Raw genomic sequence first — 15933 nt, forward strand, 5'->3', positions numbered from 1 at the left:
GGTAGGCTGTTTTTGTTTCATAATCCTAGGGTTGTAATTGATAGGATTGTAAATAAGTCAAGTTTTATGGTGTTTAAATTTTTTTATAAGATAATCTAGTCAAGTCAGTTGAGCTGTTGAAATGATTGTTCAAATTTAGATTGGTGTCTTTTTTATGAATTTGAGTTTAGTTCATTTAGATGTTATCAAGTTCTTAATTTAAATTTGTTTGATTATTTAAAATTTTTATTGTTTTATTGATGAAATAATTCACAATTTTATTTGTAAATATTATTCATAAATATTTGAGTTGAATATATATGTATTTAAATTTATTTATTTAGTTTAATAAATTATTTAATATTATTTATTTAATTAATTTTATGAGTATGGAACAAATATAAATAAATTTTTATTAAATTTATTTATGAATATTTAATTTATTTACTGCCTTAGTAATTGTTAGAAATTTTAAAAATTAGTTAGATATTAACTACTTTAAGAATTTAATTCTTTTATTTTGGTAAGGAATACTTAAAAATAAGTTAGATGATATTTGTTCCCCTTTCTCTTCATTCTCTTAGTTGTATCGCATTTATTAACTCATAATATTTAAAGATTCAATTAAATAATTTTATTTCTAAAAGTAAAAGTGACAGAATTTTGTGTTTCTAAAATCCAAAATAAGGAAAAGAAGTAAATATATATCATAAAATTTTTGTATTATTTATCTTTCCCTCGACCTCCATAATTTCATAAATTATTCCTTGAGCTACCAATTAGTTTAGCCTCTTAATTTAAGGAATATGTTCTATTGTATTGATTAATAAAATCAAAGAGTTTTTTTTTGCTATTTTAATTTATTCTTTTTCTTTTTTCTATTGTTTTTTTAATTAAAGGCAAAAATGAAAAGATGTCTTATCCTTTTATTTTATTATCATAAAAGAATGTCTTATATTGAAAAAATATTTAAAAAAATCAAGTTTTCATTATTTTTCACTCCAAAAGTACTATTAAAGTAACATAATTGCAATTTCGACTAAAAGAACATAGACAATTTAATGTTGCAACTACTTTAACATTAATTAAAGTTATTTAATTTAATTAAAAATATTTAAATATGATTAAAATTATTTTAATTCCATCAAAATTAATACAACTTAAATGTATAATAATTTAATTAAGATAATTTAAAAATAATTTTAACTAAATATTTTTTATGTTAGTAGGTGGATAGACCTGCTATATTATATGGACCTGAATGTTGGATTATTAATCAAGCTCATCAGTAAAAGATGAGATTGCAGAGATAAGAACATTAAGATGATATGTCAACGTATGAATGGATAAGATAAAAAATAAAAATATTAGAAAAAAAAAATCATTGTTGCACCTGTTGAGGATGTGTACCTAGTGATCAATAAATATTCCAGTTAAACCATATAAAATTATGATAAATATGCATATCAAATGAAGAAAATAAAAATTAAAAAAAATAATTAGTAATAATAAAATAATATAAATTTTATTTAAATATAAATGATGATATAATAAGGGATGGAGTCTAATGACATAGAAAAATTTATATAGTTGACTCATCTAATGAGATAATATTTAATTGATATTGTTGTAGTAGTAGGTGGCAACTACTTCAACAACTATGTCCCCGGGACAATGGTGTCACGGTAGGACATATAGGTTGTCACCCAGCCACCTACGATTCGATCCTCCAGCTACGGCATATTTATAGAAATTTTTCTCCAAATGGGAAGCGCAATCAAAGAATGTTGAGCGTTTGGGCTGGCCGCTGCGTGCACTTCCCGATTTATCCTGGTAGTCAGTGGGAAACTTCCGTAGAGCCAGGCTGGTCATCCCCAAAAATAGTCAATGAGGCTAACTGAGATTTATCATTTTTATGTAAAAGGAGGTTTTTTTTTGCTTCAGGGCACAGTGTAACAATAGGGTCATTGGTGGATTCTCTAGAGCGCGCACCACGGTTCAATTCTTGATTGGAACATACATATTCTTTATTTGGTGGGGAAAAAATTATGAGAAGCAACATGAAGTACGATTATCTAAATGGATCAGGCTACCATCTGAAGGAGCGGCCATGTTGCGGCCCACGGTTATGATTTATAGATGGAGCATGGCGCTCTACAGTGATGGGTTGATCATAGAGATCAACTTTCAATGGCCTCAACATGAACATTTTCCAAATTCACATTGGAGGTCGGTGGGAAACTTGTATGGATCCGAAGTCCGAACCAATCACCTTCCGGATTAGTCAGTTCAAAGAACTGAAACTCTAGATTAAAAAAATATTTTTTAAATAAAAAATTGTAAATTCCCAAAATCCCACACTTCAAGTTTGGTTTTGGCCAAAAGGTGCACCCAAGTTTAAGAATTCCCAAAAGACGCACTTGATTCTGATAATACCCCTTCCTCAATCGCTTACTTCATTCATGGTTTCCCAATGCATCATAACCACATTTTAATTAAAAATTTGTTCGTTGATTCAAATTCATGTAACCTTCACATCTCTTTATGCGGGAAAAACAAATATCTGCTCTCTTTGCTCGGTCAAAACAATATGTTTCTCTCATCACCTAAAACTATAAAAATTGAAACCCTACATACTCTCAATTTACGACAAGTGAGTTAGGGTTTTCATCAAAGTTCACCTACTGATAAGCTTTCCGTCTCCCATTCGAATTTAAGATTTAGTTTTGTCTTATCATCCTCTCATATGTAAATTGTACTCTTGTTTCACAATGGTGCTAGAAGGTCTTTCAACCTCTCGATCTCAATCATTTTCAAAGGTATGTATTTTGTTTCTAATGTAGTTCCCATCTATTGCACACATTAACTTCCATTCTTTGATATTCTACATCGTTTAGGATTCTGTAGTTACACGCGACATGACTTTTAGAGTTTCAGTGGTGTATTGTATTTCAAAAAAAATCATCATTACTATGTTGCTAAATTTAAAAAATTAATGTCACTCTGGTGCTTATGTTTAATAACCAACACCACTTTGGTGCTAGATTTTAAAATACAACACCACTCTAAATAGTAATTTTTGTGTAATCAGAGCAAGGTGATTATGAATTTCAAAAACCAACAGTGGCGTTACTGTTGTAAAACTAGCACCATCGAATTTTTAAAAGTAGAGAAGTTAGACCAACATGGTGATGTTTCTAAAAAATTAACATCAATGTTGCTAAAGACAGGGATACAGTATTATAGTAATGTCAAAATTTACAACCATTGTTTGTGCATTTGAATATATTTTTTTCATGTTAATAATTTATATTTTTTAAAATTATAGACATCAATTGATGTTGGCCAGAAACTCCAATGGAAGAGTGGTTTAGGTCACTTTAATAATTTTTGGGCGCTCCAACAATGAAAGAAAAGCATCATGGGGATATTCGTTTACATGATCTGCATATAGTGATCATTAAACAGTTTCCTTTTGTTAATTTTTTAGACATATAAGATATTCATCAAATTCATGGTCTGTTGATGAATATATTTCAAAATTGAGATTCAACATCTCAAACATTTAGATTTTCAAGTACATCTTCAAGTTTTGAAAGTTAGAGATACCTCTTTTTTTTTGTTTCGTCAGCTCATAATAGAAATCTAATCATTTAAAATTTTCAAGTGTCCAATTGCTTTTACTAGAAGAGATGTGTCTCTTTTATTTAGTAGTATAGACAAAGGCACTTCCATTCCTATGAACTCAACTAATGCATCGAGTGACTTCTTTCTTACTCACTTCTCTAATAAAAAAGAGCATATTAGATCAAGAATAGAGGAGTTGCTTAAAATATATTCGCATAGAGTTGAAGTAGATTATGATATTTTAGTCTTTTATAAATTGTATATTTTGTATATATTTATTGTGTGTTATTTTCTTCTAGTGCATATAAAGTTCCTATAAGTCATCCATCAATTATTGCTCCCCAATTATCTACCATCAAGGACTTCTTTTTATCAAGTAAGATATATCAAACGCCCACATCAATTTCCTACCTAAAGGAATTTATTGATCTTTTGGCTGTAAGTTTCTTTTATATGGACATTAATATATGTAACACTCCATATTATGAAGTAGTCATGGTTTTTAGAGCATGTCACAATCCAAAACCCATATAATATTGAAGGCCCACGAATAAATAAGTAAAGATCTACTCCCTCACATATTAGTAAGGTCCACGAATGGGCAAGGGTTGAATCTCGACGAAGCCGAGGCAATGTCCTCCTCCATCATGACTAACTGCAGCTTCTCAATTTACCTCCTCACAGATGGTCGTGGGACCGACCGTGTGGGACTGCTGAGGTGGCGGATTCCACCTTTTGCTGAAAAAGGTGATAATTTTATTGGACCAAGTCTCACCTGAATAGATAAATATATAGTGAAGACTGTCAACTAAATTTCTTTCATTTGAAGTTGATAAATAATTTTTTTTCCTAATTTGATAGGTTATTATTGAATTAGTCTCTACCCCTTCTGAAAAGACAATGTTTAAGAACTTCCCTTAATTACCTCGATGATACTCCAAATCTATTAGAGACATCACCATTGTTATATATGAGAGGCATCCTAAGATAATCGCATTATGATTGTACTATTTATTAGATAAATAAAAATTTACTATTTAAGTGCATATTCTCTATGTGTTTGATTGAATCTTAAACGCATTTATTGAATGTCCGCAATACGATTTATAGCATGAGAGAATTTGTGATTGGATCATAACTAGTGAGCATTTTTACATGTACAATTATGAATGTATTGTAATTATCCCAAGTCAATGAATTGATGAGCACCGACATCATCGATTCTGTTAAAACTAGCACATTTTAAACTCCTTGATTTACCAAGCAACTATTCTCACTAGTTAGAGATATTAGATGTTGAGAGTTAAACGTGGATGCTAGTTAAAGGTAATTAGTTCATTGGAGTGATCTGCCATGAGACTTCTTATGGGTTCATACATATGTCAATGACGATCTCAGTGCAGCTTAAGTGCGAGTTTCTTTTGACTTGCGGTATTCAAGTCACTTTGGTCTTAGAGGCTTATACTTTGACATCTTAAGCAAACATCTCCAATGAGGTGTGGACCCAGGATGATTGGGTATAAGTCGAAGTACCCGAAGGTGTTTGGATAGCCTACAGAGGATTTATCGCTCCTTGAAAAAGGAGATGTATACCCTACGACCACTTGTCAAGATTGTTACTTGTCTTTGGCCAAAGCATCACATGTCAAAAGTATAGTAGTCTTGGACACATGTATAAGTAACTTAAATCCACATGATAAAAAAAGTAAGCTTGGACTAGGTGTGACGTAGTTAGACTAGTGAAAACTGACACAAATAAATCATGCCCTAAACTAAGCTAGTATAAGACGATGGAAGGAACGAGGCACATTTTGATTGTAGCTGCTGAAGGGTTTAAAAATGATTCTAGAATCAATTATTAATTTTTCAGTCAATTAAGGATCATGATGTACTAATAGGTGTCACTCATGATAGTTCCGTAATTAATGGTTAATTACGGACGACCAACATAGTCAGGAACTTATTAGGTCACACGCACTACAAATTTCTCTGAATGACTTAAAATGAATTTGAGAATTGGATTCTCAGAACGAGAGAAATAAAATTTAGTTGGATCGGATAAACGGCAAAAATGATATACATCGTCTTATGAAGACGAAATAAACTAAATTGGTTTCGTTTTGATGGAAGATATTTTGGTAAATTGAAATCGATGATGGATTTCGTCTTATGAAAACGAAATGAACCAAATTGATTTGATTCTAATCGGAGATATTTTGGTTATTGAACCATACGATTTGGTTTTGAACCAAATTAGACCAACTTGATTTGGTTTTGAATCAAACTTAAGTTAATCGACATCTGAGTTTTGGGTATTAAAGGGGTTTTGGATTGAATCCAATTCTAAAAGATGTTGTATGAGATATAACATTAAGAGAGGAATAGACGGTTGAGATTAAATTCTAATGGTTAGGGTTAATCATGGCCATTCATCCTTAATCCATTTGATTTGCTACAATAACCGATTAAACCCTGTTCGCTACGGTACCTAAAATGGAAAACCCTAACCCGAGTGATGTGTTTCTTCGGTTCACACATGTGAAGGAATCTCGTGGTCGCCGCTTCGTGTGGTTCCTTTAAGGATCACGATTTTGATCCCGCTATGAAAACAGAGGTTAGGAGATCGGGAAAGCCCTAATTGTGAGTGTGCTGTGATTGACCGCGTGAGAAGGATTCGCGACGCTGCCTTCCTCCCTCTCCCAATCGCGTGAGTGCCAAGGCCTTTCTCCCGAAATCACGTTTTCTTCTATGCCTCCCGATTGTGAGATCTCCCTGATCATGATTTCGATCGAGCGTCGCCCGATCGTTGTTTCTCCTCTGCGGGAAGGGAGATAACCATGGCTGCGAGCTTAAGGTGTCTCCATCCTGAATACGATTTAGCATAATCCCAAATCAGAATCTTGCGAATGTCGGTCGACCTGCTCTGTTAGGTCTCGTCGTCGCCCGAGAGGAGAACCTCAAGCGTCAGCTGGTTTCGTCACAGAGTCTCTTCTTCCTCGTGGTGAGAATCGCCAACGCCAACAATTCGACGGGAAGCTCGTGTAGCTACCGGATCCAGATTTTGCTATTGGTTTTGGTGGACACCAGCCGCCAGAGTCAACTTGTGAAGCTGCCGAATTTACAGTTGGGATTTGCTGCTAGAAGCTTGTCAAGCTTCTGGAGATCGTTCCATCCTCGTCGGAAAGGGTTCTGGTCATTTGCCCTTCGTCGGCAGTCAAAGGTTGACCATCGTAACTACACCGAGAATACGATTATCGGTGATAGTTAGAAAGCCCCGAAAATGATCACGACAAGTGTTGTTGCGTGTTTTTTATATTAGAATTTTCTCTCGAATTGATCATTGTCGATCGTCGGCTAGTACCGAAGACGATGATGCGACTTGTGACTTTAGAAACCGTTCAGACAAGAGCTTAGCATGGATCACTGGTAGAGGCAGAGCTTTGACAGAGTTGCTCGATTGTTGTCAATCTCATTTCCGCTCAACGTCATCTGTCAAGTATGCCTAGAATAAATTGTTATTATTTAAAAATTTTTAATTTCTAGTTATGTCATGTTCATGTCATATACTGCATGCATGTATTGTGAGTATTGTAATAATTAGTTGTAATTATTTATTTTTCTTTCGCTACGCACGTTTGTGAAATGTTTAAACACGTGCAATGCACTAGACTAATCCTAACAGTGGTATTAGAGCCTAATTATGCAAAGCATGTGCGTAAAATAGTTTTACGTGTCATAGTTAGTCGTAGATCTAATTAGGAAAATATTATGATTTAATTGAAAATTTCTAATTATAAAAATTTCCTAATTGGTTAGGAGATTTCATATTAACGAAATGGTTTCCAAAGACTAACACCAATTTGCTGTTGGTCTTCGGAAACCAACACCACAATGCTCTGAAAATTTTAAATTATTTTAATCACTATTGGGAACACTTTAAAATAGTAAAGGAGGGATTATTTGAACTCAAGTTCACCTAATAAATTCACAAGAGTTGTAATATACCCTTTCAGAGCTCTCTAAGTCCATCAATGTATTTTGATCGAAATCCATTGATAGACATAGAGGACTTGAATTTTTAAAAAGTTTGCATCTAATAGAACAGATAAGTGTGTATAAGGTATTTATGATGTTTATGTCTGATTCTGACATCCCATAAATTTAATTTAAATACGTTATGTGTATGTGTCAATTGTTTTGAGTCATAAACTTTTAAAAACCTTCAGAAACTTGGGCACATAAAGACTATAGACTACTGAGTACTTTAGAAATATGTATCACTTTGAATAGGTCTATCAATGATTTTTTTTTTATCTAGTCCTCCCCCATAGTTGTCAACTGTAACTTTCTGATTTACCTCCTCACAGATGATCGTGGGATCGACCATGTGAGGACCGTTAGGGTGGCGGATTTCACTTTTTCCTGCAATGGTTTTTGATCTAGGGTATTTGATTTTTTTTAAAATTTTATTATGAAATTTTGCCAATATAAAATGACTAAGTGCATCAATGGATTTTGATATTTAATATAAGAGATGAGTGTGGATAGATATGATGTGCAAGTCCGATCTTGAGCATCATAAATGAAGTTATGATTTCATGCAAATTGACACAGAACTATAGAGTGTTGAACTTAAATCATCAATACCACAATAGAAAGTTTAGTACCAAAGTGTTGATGGAGCTTAAAAAGTTCACAACCAAAATGGTGTTGGAATATAATGTTTAGCACCACTGTGTTATGGTTTCGAAAGATTTTGAAAATTTAGCAACCAAGTTGTAAAAACCACTACTAATAAGTTATAAAAACTTAAACTCCTAAATATATAATATATTTTTTTTCGTTTGCTGGCCATTTAATATCTCACATAAAAAAATTAATCACATTATAATCGTATGATTATATTTAATTTACAAAAACCTCAACTGCATATAAATGGAGGAGAAATTTTTTTTTAAAATAATCTTTTCTACTGTAATTGATATAAATAAATAAATTAAGATCTTGCTTGATTGATTTTCCTGTCAATTTTTTATTTTGTTGAAATCTCATTAGTACTTTGTGATGGTATAGGCTCTGTGTAAAACAAGAAGAGGTAAGGTAAGCACAGAGTTTAATGTTACCATTCGAATTAACAAATAATTTTTTAATTAAAATGTGGCTCGGATATATTGAAAAATTATGAATGAAATAAGCGAGAGAGGGAGGAATAATATAGGAATCAAGTGTGTCCTTAAAAAAATTTTAAATTTACATGTGTCTTTTGAATAAAGAGGAATGTTATGCTGCGCGACGAAAAATCCGCGATCCGTACGTGACACCTGCGACCCACCGCCACTATCACCGTTGTCGTCGTGCCATCCGGCCATCGTCGACCGCCGCCTTGGTCGGATTTTGACCAAATCGCGGTCGGAGACCGACCGAGGAAGGACTAGCGTGATGGGGTTGGATTCCAGTCGAATCACGGTCGGAGACCAGCCGAGGAAGGATCGGCGTCCGATCCTTCCTCGGCTGGTCTCCGACCATGATTCGGTCAAAATTCGGCCTGATCGCCGTCGACAGTGGCGCATAATGGGGGCGGCATTTTTCGGACAAATTACGTCGGATTTCGATTACTTTCCGATCGGAATTCGGCGCCGATCGAAACGTCGACGAGTGACGCATCGATTGCGACTGAGACGGCAGCTAACGGTGGCCAAATGGCATAGCAAAGGCAGCGACAACATCAATGGATTAGAAAGTCGCGCACGGATCGCGCACGGATTTATCGCGCAGCATATCAAATTTAAAAGGATTGTGAATTTGTTAAAAAAAAAAAATTGTGATATCTTTTTTTAGCCGAGTAGGCAAGGCCCTTTTAGCGCGGGAAACATAGTTCCCTGGGGCAGTGTCCTTTTGGATCCTTTCGTGCGGATTAAAATATTTTTTTTTCTCTCTCTTCGAAAAAGAGAGAGAGGAAAAAGTGCCTCGTGTTCTCTGTGATCTCCATGATTCCTTTCCATTCTTATCTGTTTCAGAAATATAATGGCTTTTAGCTTGATCATTTTGATCTACAAAGTAGCTCCTTTTCCTTCGATTTCTCCTCGATTTGCAGCTCCCAGTCCAACAATCAAATCATTTTTATTTATCTTTTTGTATTTCTGTTGAACTTTGAGGTTCTTTTAGTAGATTTATGTCGAATTTTTTGTGGTCGTTGTTGGATCTTGCTATCCAAACTCGAAGAGTGAGGAAAATGACCTGAGTAGGGTTTCTTGAAGATCATGGGCTCGGTTTCGATTGTTGCTGGGGCGATCTGTTCGCTTCTCTTGATGGATCGCGTGAGTGGGATCGGCGCTAACTGGGGAACTCAGACAAGCCACCCTCTGCCTCCAGCTACAGTGGTCCAGATGCTCAAGGAGAACGGGTTTCAGAAGGTGAAGCTGTTCGATGCTGAAGAGGGCACGATGAGTGCCCTGAGGAAGAGTGGGTTGGAGGTCATGGTCGGCATCCCAAATGAGATGCTGGCCGTCCTCGCAACTAGCATGAACGCAGCAAACACCTGGGTGTCCACCAATGTCTCAGCATACATCAATGATGGAGTCCATATCAGGTGAGTTTGCACTTGTCGAGTATTTTGTTCAATATTTGATTAACAATACCTAGAACAATCCTTTCCTAGCATCTAAGTTTTTTTTTTCTAGGGATTTGATGTGTGACCATCAATCCTACACTTTTCTACTTTCCCTAAGAAAGTGAGTCTGCAGTGAAACCTACCAATATCTTTCGCTTTTTCTCGAAAGTAATCCCCTTTAAATATTTGTAGTGTTTGCTGAAACTCCATATCAAGGAAGAAAAAAAGCACCAATCTTCTTAAACAAAACACCAAAGTTTGAACAATTAGGTCAAGATTCTAGCTAAGCTCCTATATTTGTTTTTTTCCAGATTCAAGAATTCTTGTAGCATACACAGTGAATCCTTTTTGGTTTTGTGTTTTGAAAGATTTAGAACTCTTTTCCAAATGCTTGAGGAATAGGATTAATGCTCAAACAATGAGATTAATTAATTCCTCTTAATATTGGTCACCCAAATTTTGTTCTCTGGTTGGATCAGGTATGTTGCAGTTGGAAATGAACCTTTCTTGGAGACATACAATGGGAGCTTTCTGCAAACCACCTTTCCTGCACTTCAAAACATCCAAGGAGCTCTAATCAAAGCAGGGCTCAGCAACCAGGTCAAAGTCACCATTCCCCTCAATGCTGATGTTTACAATTCGCCAAGCGGCCGACCTTCAGATGGGGACTTCCGTTCTGACATCCGTGACCTAATGCTTGCCATTGTTAAGTTCCTTAGTGACAATGCAGCAGTCTTCACTGTAAACATCTATCCTTTCATCAGTCTTTACAGTGACTCCAACTTCCCTGTGGACTATGCATTCTTTGAAGGATCCTCCTCTGGTGTTGTTGATGGCTCAGTCACCTACTCCAACATGTTTGATGCAAACCTTGATACTCTCATATGGGCATTGAAAAAGAATGGCTTTGAAAATCTCCCTGTGATCGTTGGCGAAATTGGTTGGCCGACAGATGGTGATGCGAATGCAAATACTCAATATGCTCAAAGGTTCAACCAAGGATTCATGAACCACATATCAACAGGTCAGGGCACCCCAATGCGACCTGGGCTGATTGATGCATACCTTTTTAGTTTGATCGACGAGGATGAGAAGAGCATCCAACCGGGAAACTTTGAGCGGCATTGGGGACTCTATACTTATGATGGGTGGCCAAAATACCAACTGAATCTCGGGACAACTAAAACAGGTTCGCTAGTTCGAGCTAAGAATGTGCAGTACCTTGACAAGACATGGTGTGTTTTAAAGCCTTCCGTGAACCTTGATAACTCAAAGCTTGCAGCAACTATCAGCTATGCATGTGCCAATGCAGACTGCACAAGCCTTGGATACAAGACCTCGTGTGGTGATCTGGATGCGCAAGGGAACATTTCGTATGCATTCAACAGTTACTATCAGAAGAATGACCAGGATGATGTGGCTTGTGTTTTTGAGAACCTTGCAACAACCACAAACAAAGATCCTTCAACTGGCACTTGCAGGTTTGGGATAATGATTATTGCTGATTCTGGGATCTCACGGCAAATCGAATACCATGGAGCTAGTTTATTGTTTTCAGTCCTCTTGCTGTTTCTCGCCCTATGACATCCACATTCTCAACTCTTATGCATGGTACTTTAAATTTGCCCCAGTGCTTTCATGCCTGGTTTCTTCTGTCATTGTCTCTATCAGTAATATCATCCACTTACTCTGTTGCTGTTCCTTGTGCTTTATTTAATCTGAATTCAGGTTACAATTGTTTCTTACTAAAAGCATGCTAAATCCTGTACTCCATTGGAAAACACTAACCCATTTTTCATGTTACTTCGACTTTGGTAGTTTGGTTTGACTCCACATCTCCTGTTGATTCACCAAATCAAGAGAAATGAGATCAGTAGGTTTTGACACTAACTTATGTAGCGATTCATGGAACTCGCTACGAATGGTGCTTAGAAGTATATGTTCTTCAATTTCAGGTGCATCCCCTTCTACATCAAGTACATCTTTTCTATCATATGAGATTTACTGTTTCAAGTGCACTCTTTCTTTGATATATTAGTTGCATTCTTTTTTTTCTTCGACTCATTTATTAAGTCAATATCATAAGCACCTCTTTCATGGAGAGTCCTACAAAGGGAGCTTGTACTTGAGTTTTACTCCCGAATCAATCAACAAAATTGACTGCTTCCAACTGTAAGTGAAATATCATCTCGGGCTAGAGAGAACTTTCAGTTTCATAAACCATGGCTATCATACAATGGCATATGTTTCCTAGAAGTATCTGTTTGTGGATGTGTATAGCGAAGAAGTTATCATAGTAAAGGAAGGAATTTTCAGGTTACTTCTATTTTACAGAAAGAGTTAATCATTGTAAAGAAGCTTGAATTTTTTTTATTTTTTACTGTTTGTCCCCTTTTCAGTTGAGGTATCATCAATTCTCTCAGATTCTGAAGTATTCAGAGGGTGGTTAAGTAGAGATCATGAGGTTCCTTGGTACGTTATACTTTGGATTGAAGACATCTTAAAGTTAGTGATCGATTAGTAATTAAGTGGTGTCATATGAGAGGGTGTTGGAAAACTTGGTGGGAAACCCCCAATTTCAAATGGAGGAAAAGAACCACAGGCTTTTCGCAGGCCTCTAGTACCATATCTCATGTTTGTCGATCTGTACTATCGTTTTGTATACATCTTGGTTCCTTCGAGCTCTTGGGAATTTTTACGAATATTAGATTTGTGGCCTACTAAACGGGTCTTTGGATTTAGGTAGATCGTTGAGGTGAGTTGTGGATAACTTTAACATGAGCACTTCTTGGATTTATTTTAATCATCGATGAAAATTTTTTGTAAGATATTAGTCATCTCATTAATTGATTTGAAGAATTGAACATTTAGATTATCAAAAAAAAATATTAATTCACTCTAAGTAAACTTTTCATTCCACTTCCTACACCATAGTCTCCTCCATTTATTAATTACATAACCATTATCTATGGGCATATGGATAATGACTTTTCTTTTTACCTCCTTTCATATAATTTAGAGATAAGCTGTGAGAGACGTCTAGGATGAATATAATCATCTTTTGCTATAATGGATAATAACTTTCAAGTTAAGTCTAATCTTATAGTAACGAATAAAATTAATACAAACAGGATCTTTATATGAAATAGATTTTAGGTAATTATTTCTAGTCATTAATTATATTTTTTTCTTAAATTTACTTAGGTATAAAGATTGTGAAATGTAATATTTGGGAATTTAAATTTATTTTATAATTTTATTTTAAATAAAAATTGAAAACTTTTTTGAGATGATTTTTAAAAAAAACATAAAACTCTATTTGACATAACTTAATAAAAAAAGTTTTAAAAGAGATGAAAATTATAAAATCTTATCTGGCAAAATAAATTCTCACCTCTTATATTTAAAATATTCTCATGAAAAAATAATGTTAATAATAGAAATCTTACGAACTTTTTATTATGCAATATATTTATAAATATAACAAATTAGAATGATACTCAAGTGATTACTAAAACATATTGAAATGATTATCTTTATCATGAGATAATTTAGTATTAAAACTTAATAATTTAGATTATTAAAGAAATTTAAAGTGTTATTTTATTTGGAAATATGTAAGGTTGAAATAAAAATTTTAAAATAGGTGACAATTAAAGAATGGAAAAAATATTAAAAAAGAGTACGAATTAGGTGGTGTGATATTTATAAAATAAAATTGAAAAATATTATAAAAAGTAGGGAATTAAATTATAATTTTATATCCAGGGTTTATAGAAATTATATAATTATGAAAGTTAAAATGATTTTGATAGTGAAATAAAAAATTTTAAAGACCTTGAAGGTTAAAAAAACTGTAATTTGGCTAAAGATTTTAGGGTGGACTGCTAAATCAATATAATTTTGAAACCATGAAAAATTTAAAATTAGTGTAAAATTCGATGATTAAATTAAAAAATTCAACAGGGTAAAGGCGTAATGTGACATGAAAATATGAAATGATTATGCAATGTAGAATTTTTTAAAACATAGAGGATTTTAATGTAAACATTATCCAAGTGAAAGTACTTACATTGCACTCAAAGTAATTGGGAGCATTCTATGGCCTTTTAAAACTTTTGATCAAAAATGTTTGATGGCTTTAAAATATTCAAATTCATGACAAATAGGATTTATTGCAACTCTAATAGTTCTCTATTTGTGTCTTTTTATTCTTGATTTTTAAGACTTATGAGGTCATTCTAGAGTCATCAAAAACTTACAACCAAAAGTGTTTGATGATCTTGAAGACCTTGGATTCATACCAAATAGCCACTTTTGTAACCCTAGAAGCCCCTTGAGTTTGTCTATGCCCTTTTCTTAGATTTTGATTTTGAGCCTTATAGGATCATCAAAAAAAATTAGCTAAAAAAGTTAAATGGCACTAATGGCTTAGAATTTGTGTCAAATGAGCATAATTGCACCTCTTGTGGTTTCTTAAGCATGTCTATATCTTTTCCTAATTTTTTAGCCTTCCATCAAACACTTTTGGTCAAAAGTACTTACAATCCTATAAATCTTAGGATTCGCCTTTACAACCCCTAGTAGTCCTGGGTCTATTTGTGCCCTTTTCTCAATTTTTGAAGCCTTCAAGGGCATCAAATAATTTTAATCAAAAGTTATTGATGACTTTAGAGGTCTCAAATTTATAGTGTACTAAATGATTATCTAGGATGTCAATTCGAGTGAATCCGATGGATTTGAATTGGATTGAAGCAAAGATATTGCAAGAAAAATTTCAATATGACTTAAACTTGAGTCCAAAACCAACTAAAAAATAAATTTGAATCCGAACATGAATAATCTGATCAATCCGAGTAACCTGATCTAATTTTTACTATATGACATTATTCTTTTATTCTTTAAAAAATAATTAAATAAAAATTTAAAATACATGATAATAATAATATTTTAATTTAAACACATAATAATACATAACTTTAAAATGAAAATAAAAAGACACTTTTTCAACTTTTCGGGTCCAACCCGGATCAACTTGAACCTAACCCAAAAATTTTTTTCCAAATCAAATTTGAGTCCAACCCGATATGACCCAAACCATAAAAACTCCAACCTTAATTGGATATTTTTCATGTCAACTCGGATCAAATTTATGGGTCGAAATCATTTTTCACATCTCTATATCATAACACCTCTGGTAGTTTTTTTAAAGTTATGTATACCCTCTTTTTGTTTTCTAATTTGGAGTTCTCTAAATTTATTAAATATTTGTCGCAAAAGTGTTCAATGACTTTAAAGAGCATGGATTTGTGTTAAATATATATTATTGCACCTTTAGTGGCTCACAATCTTTTTTTTTTTTTAAAGACAAATATACTAGGGATGTAGATGTGGCTCTTAAAAAAACTCACTTATAATTGGATAACATTAGCATTTAGTAAAATGACTATTTTGTTCTAATAGATAGGTTGTAATTCAATACTTGCAACTACATCAAAGATTTCTGCATAATTTTGGAGAATTTGAGGGAGTAGTCTATGTCTTAGTGTTCTTTGAGGTCTATCATTAGGAGACTTTTTTTTAAAAAAAATTAACTCTTTAAAGTTATCAAATACTTTTGGTTAAAAAAATAAATAAATCCACCACCTCAATTGCACTCTAAAATCAATCTCACATGTATAAAAAAAGATAAATTCAGATACACAAATAAAAATCAC

At 33.7% G+C, this 15933-nt stretch overlaps 1 protein-coding gene across 1 annotated transcript; it reads left to right on the forward strand.

Annotated features, from left to right (window-relative positions):
• The first annotated feature begins 9549 nt into the window (after positions 1 to 9549).
• LOC141836034 (glucan endo-1,3-beta-glucosidase 6-like) lies at positions 9550 to 11916 on the forward strand. Its single transcript, XM_074723443.1, has 2 exons — positions 9550 to 10195; positions 10696 to 11916. Exons 1-2 carry the CDS (start codon positions 9867 to 9869, stop codon positions 11798 to 11800), a joined length of 1434 nt encoding a protein of 477 aa, XP_074579544.1. The 5' UTR covers positions 9550 to 9866; the 3' UTR covers positions 11801 to 11916.
• The last annotated feature ends 4017 nt before the right edge of the window (positions 11917 to 15933 follow it).

The sequence above is a fragment of the Curcuma longa genome, chromosome 10 (genome assembly GCF_044706935.1).
Source record: "Curcuma longa cultivar G26 ecotype Majalengka, Jawa Barat chromosome 10, ITB_CL_G26_1.1, whole genome shotgun sequence".
NCBI classification, from domain to species: domain Eukaryota; kingdom Viridiplantae; phylum Streptophyta; class Magnoliopsida; order Zingiberales; family Zingiberaceae; genus Curcuma; species Curcuma longa.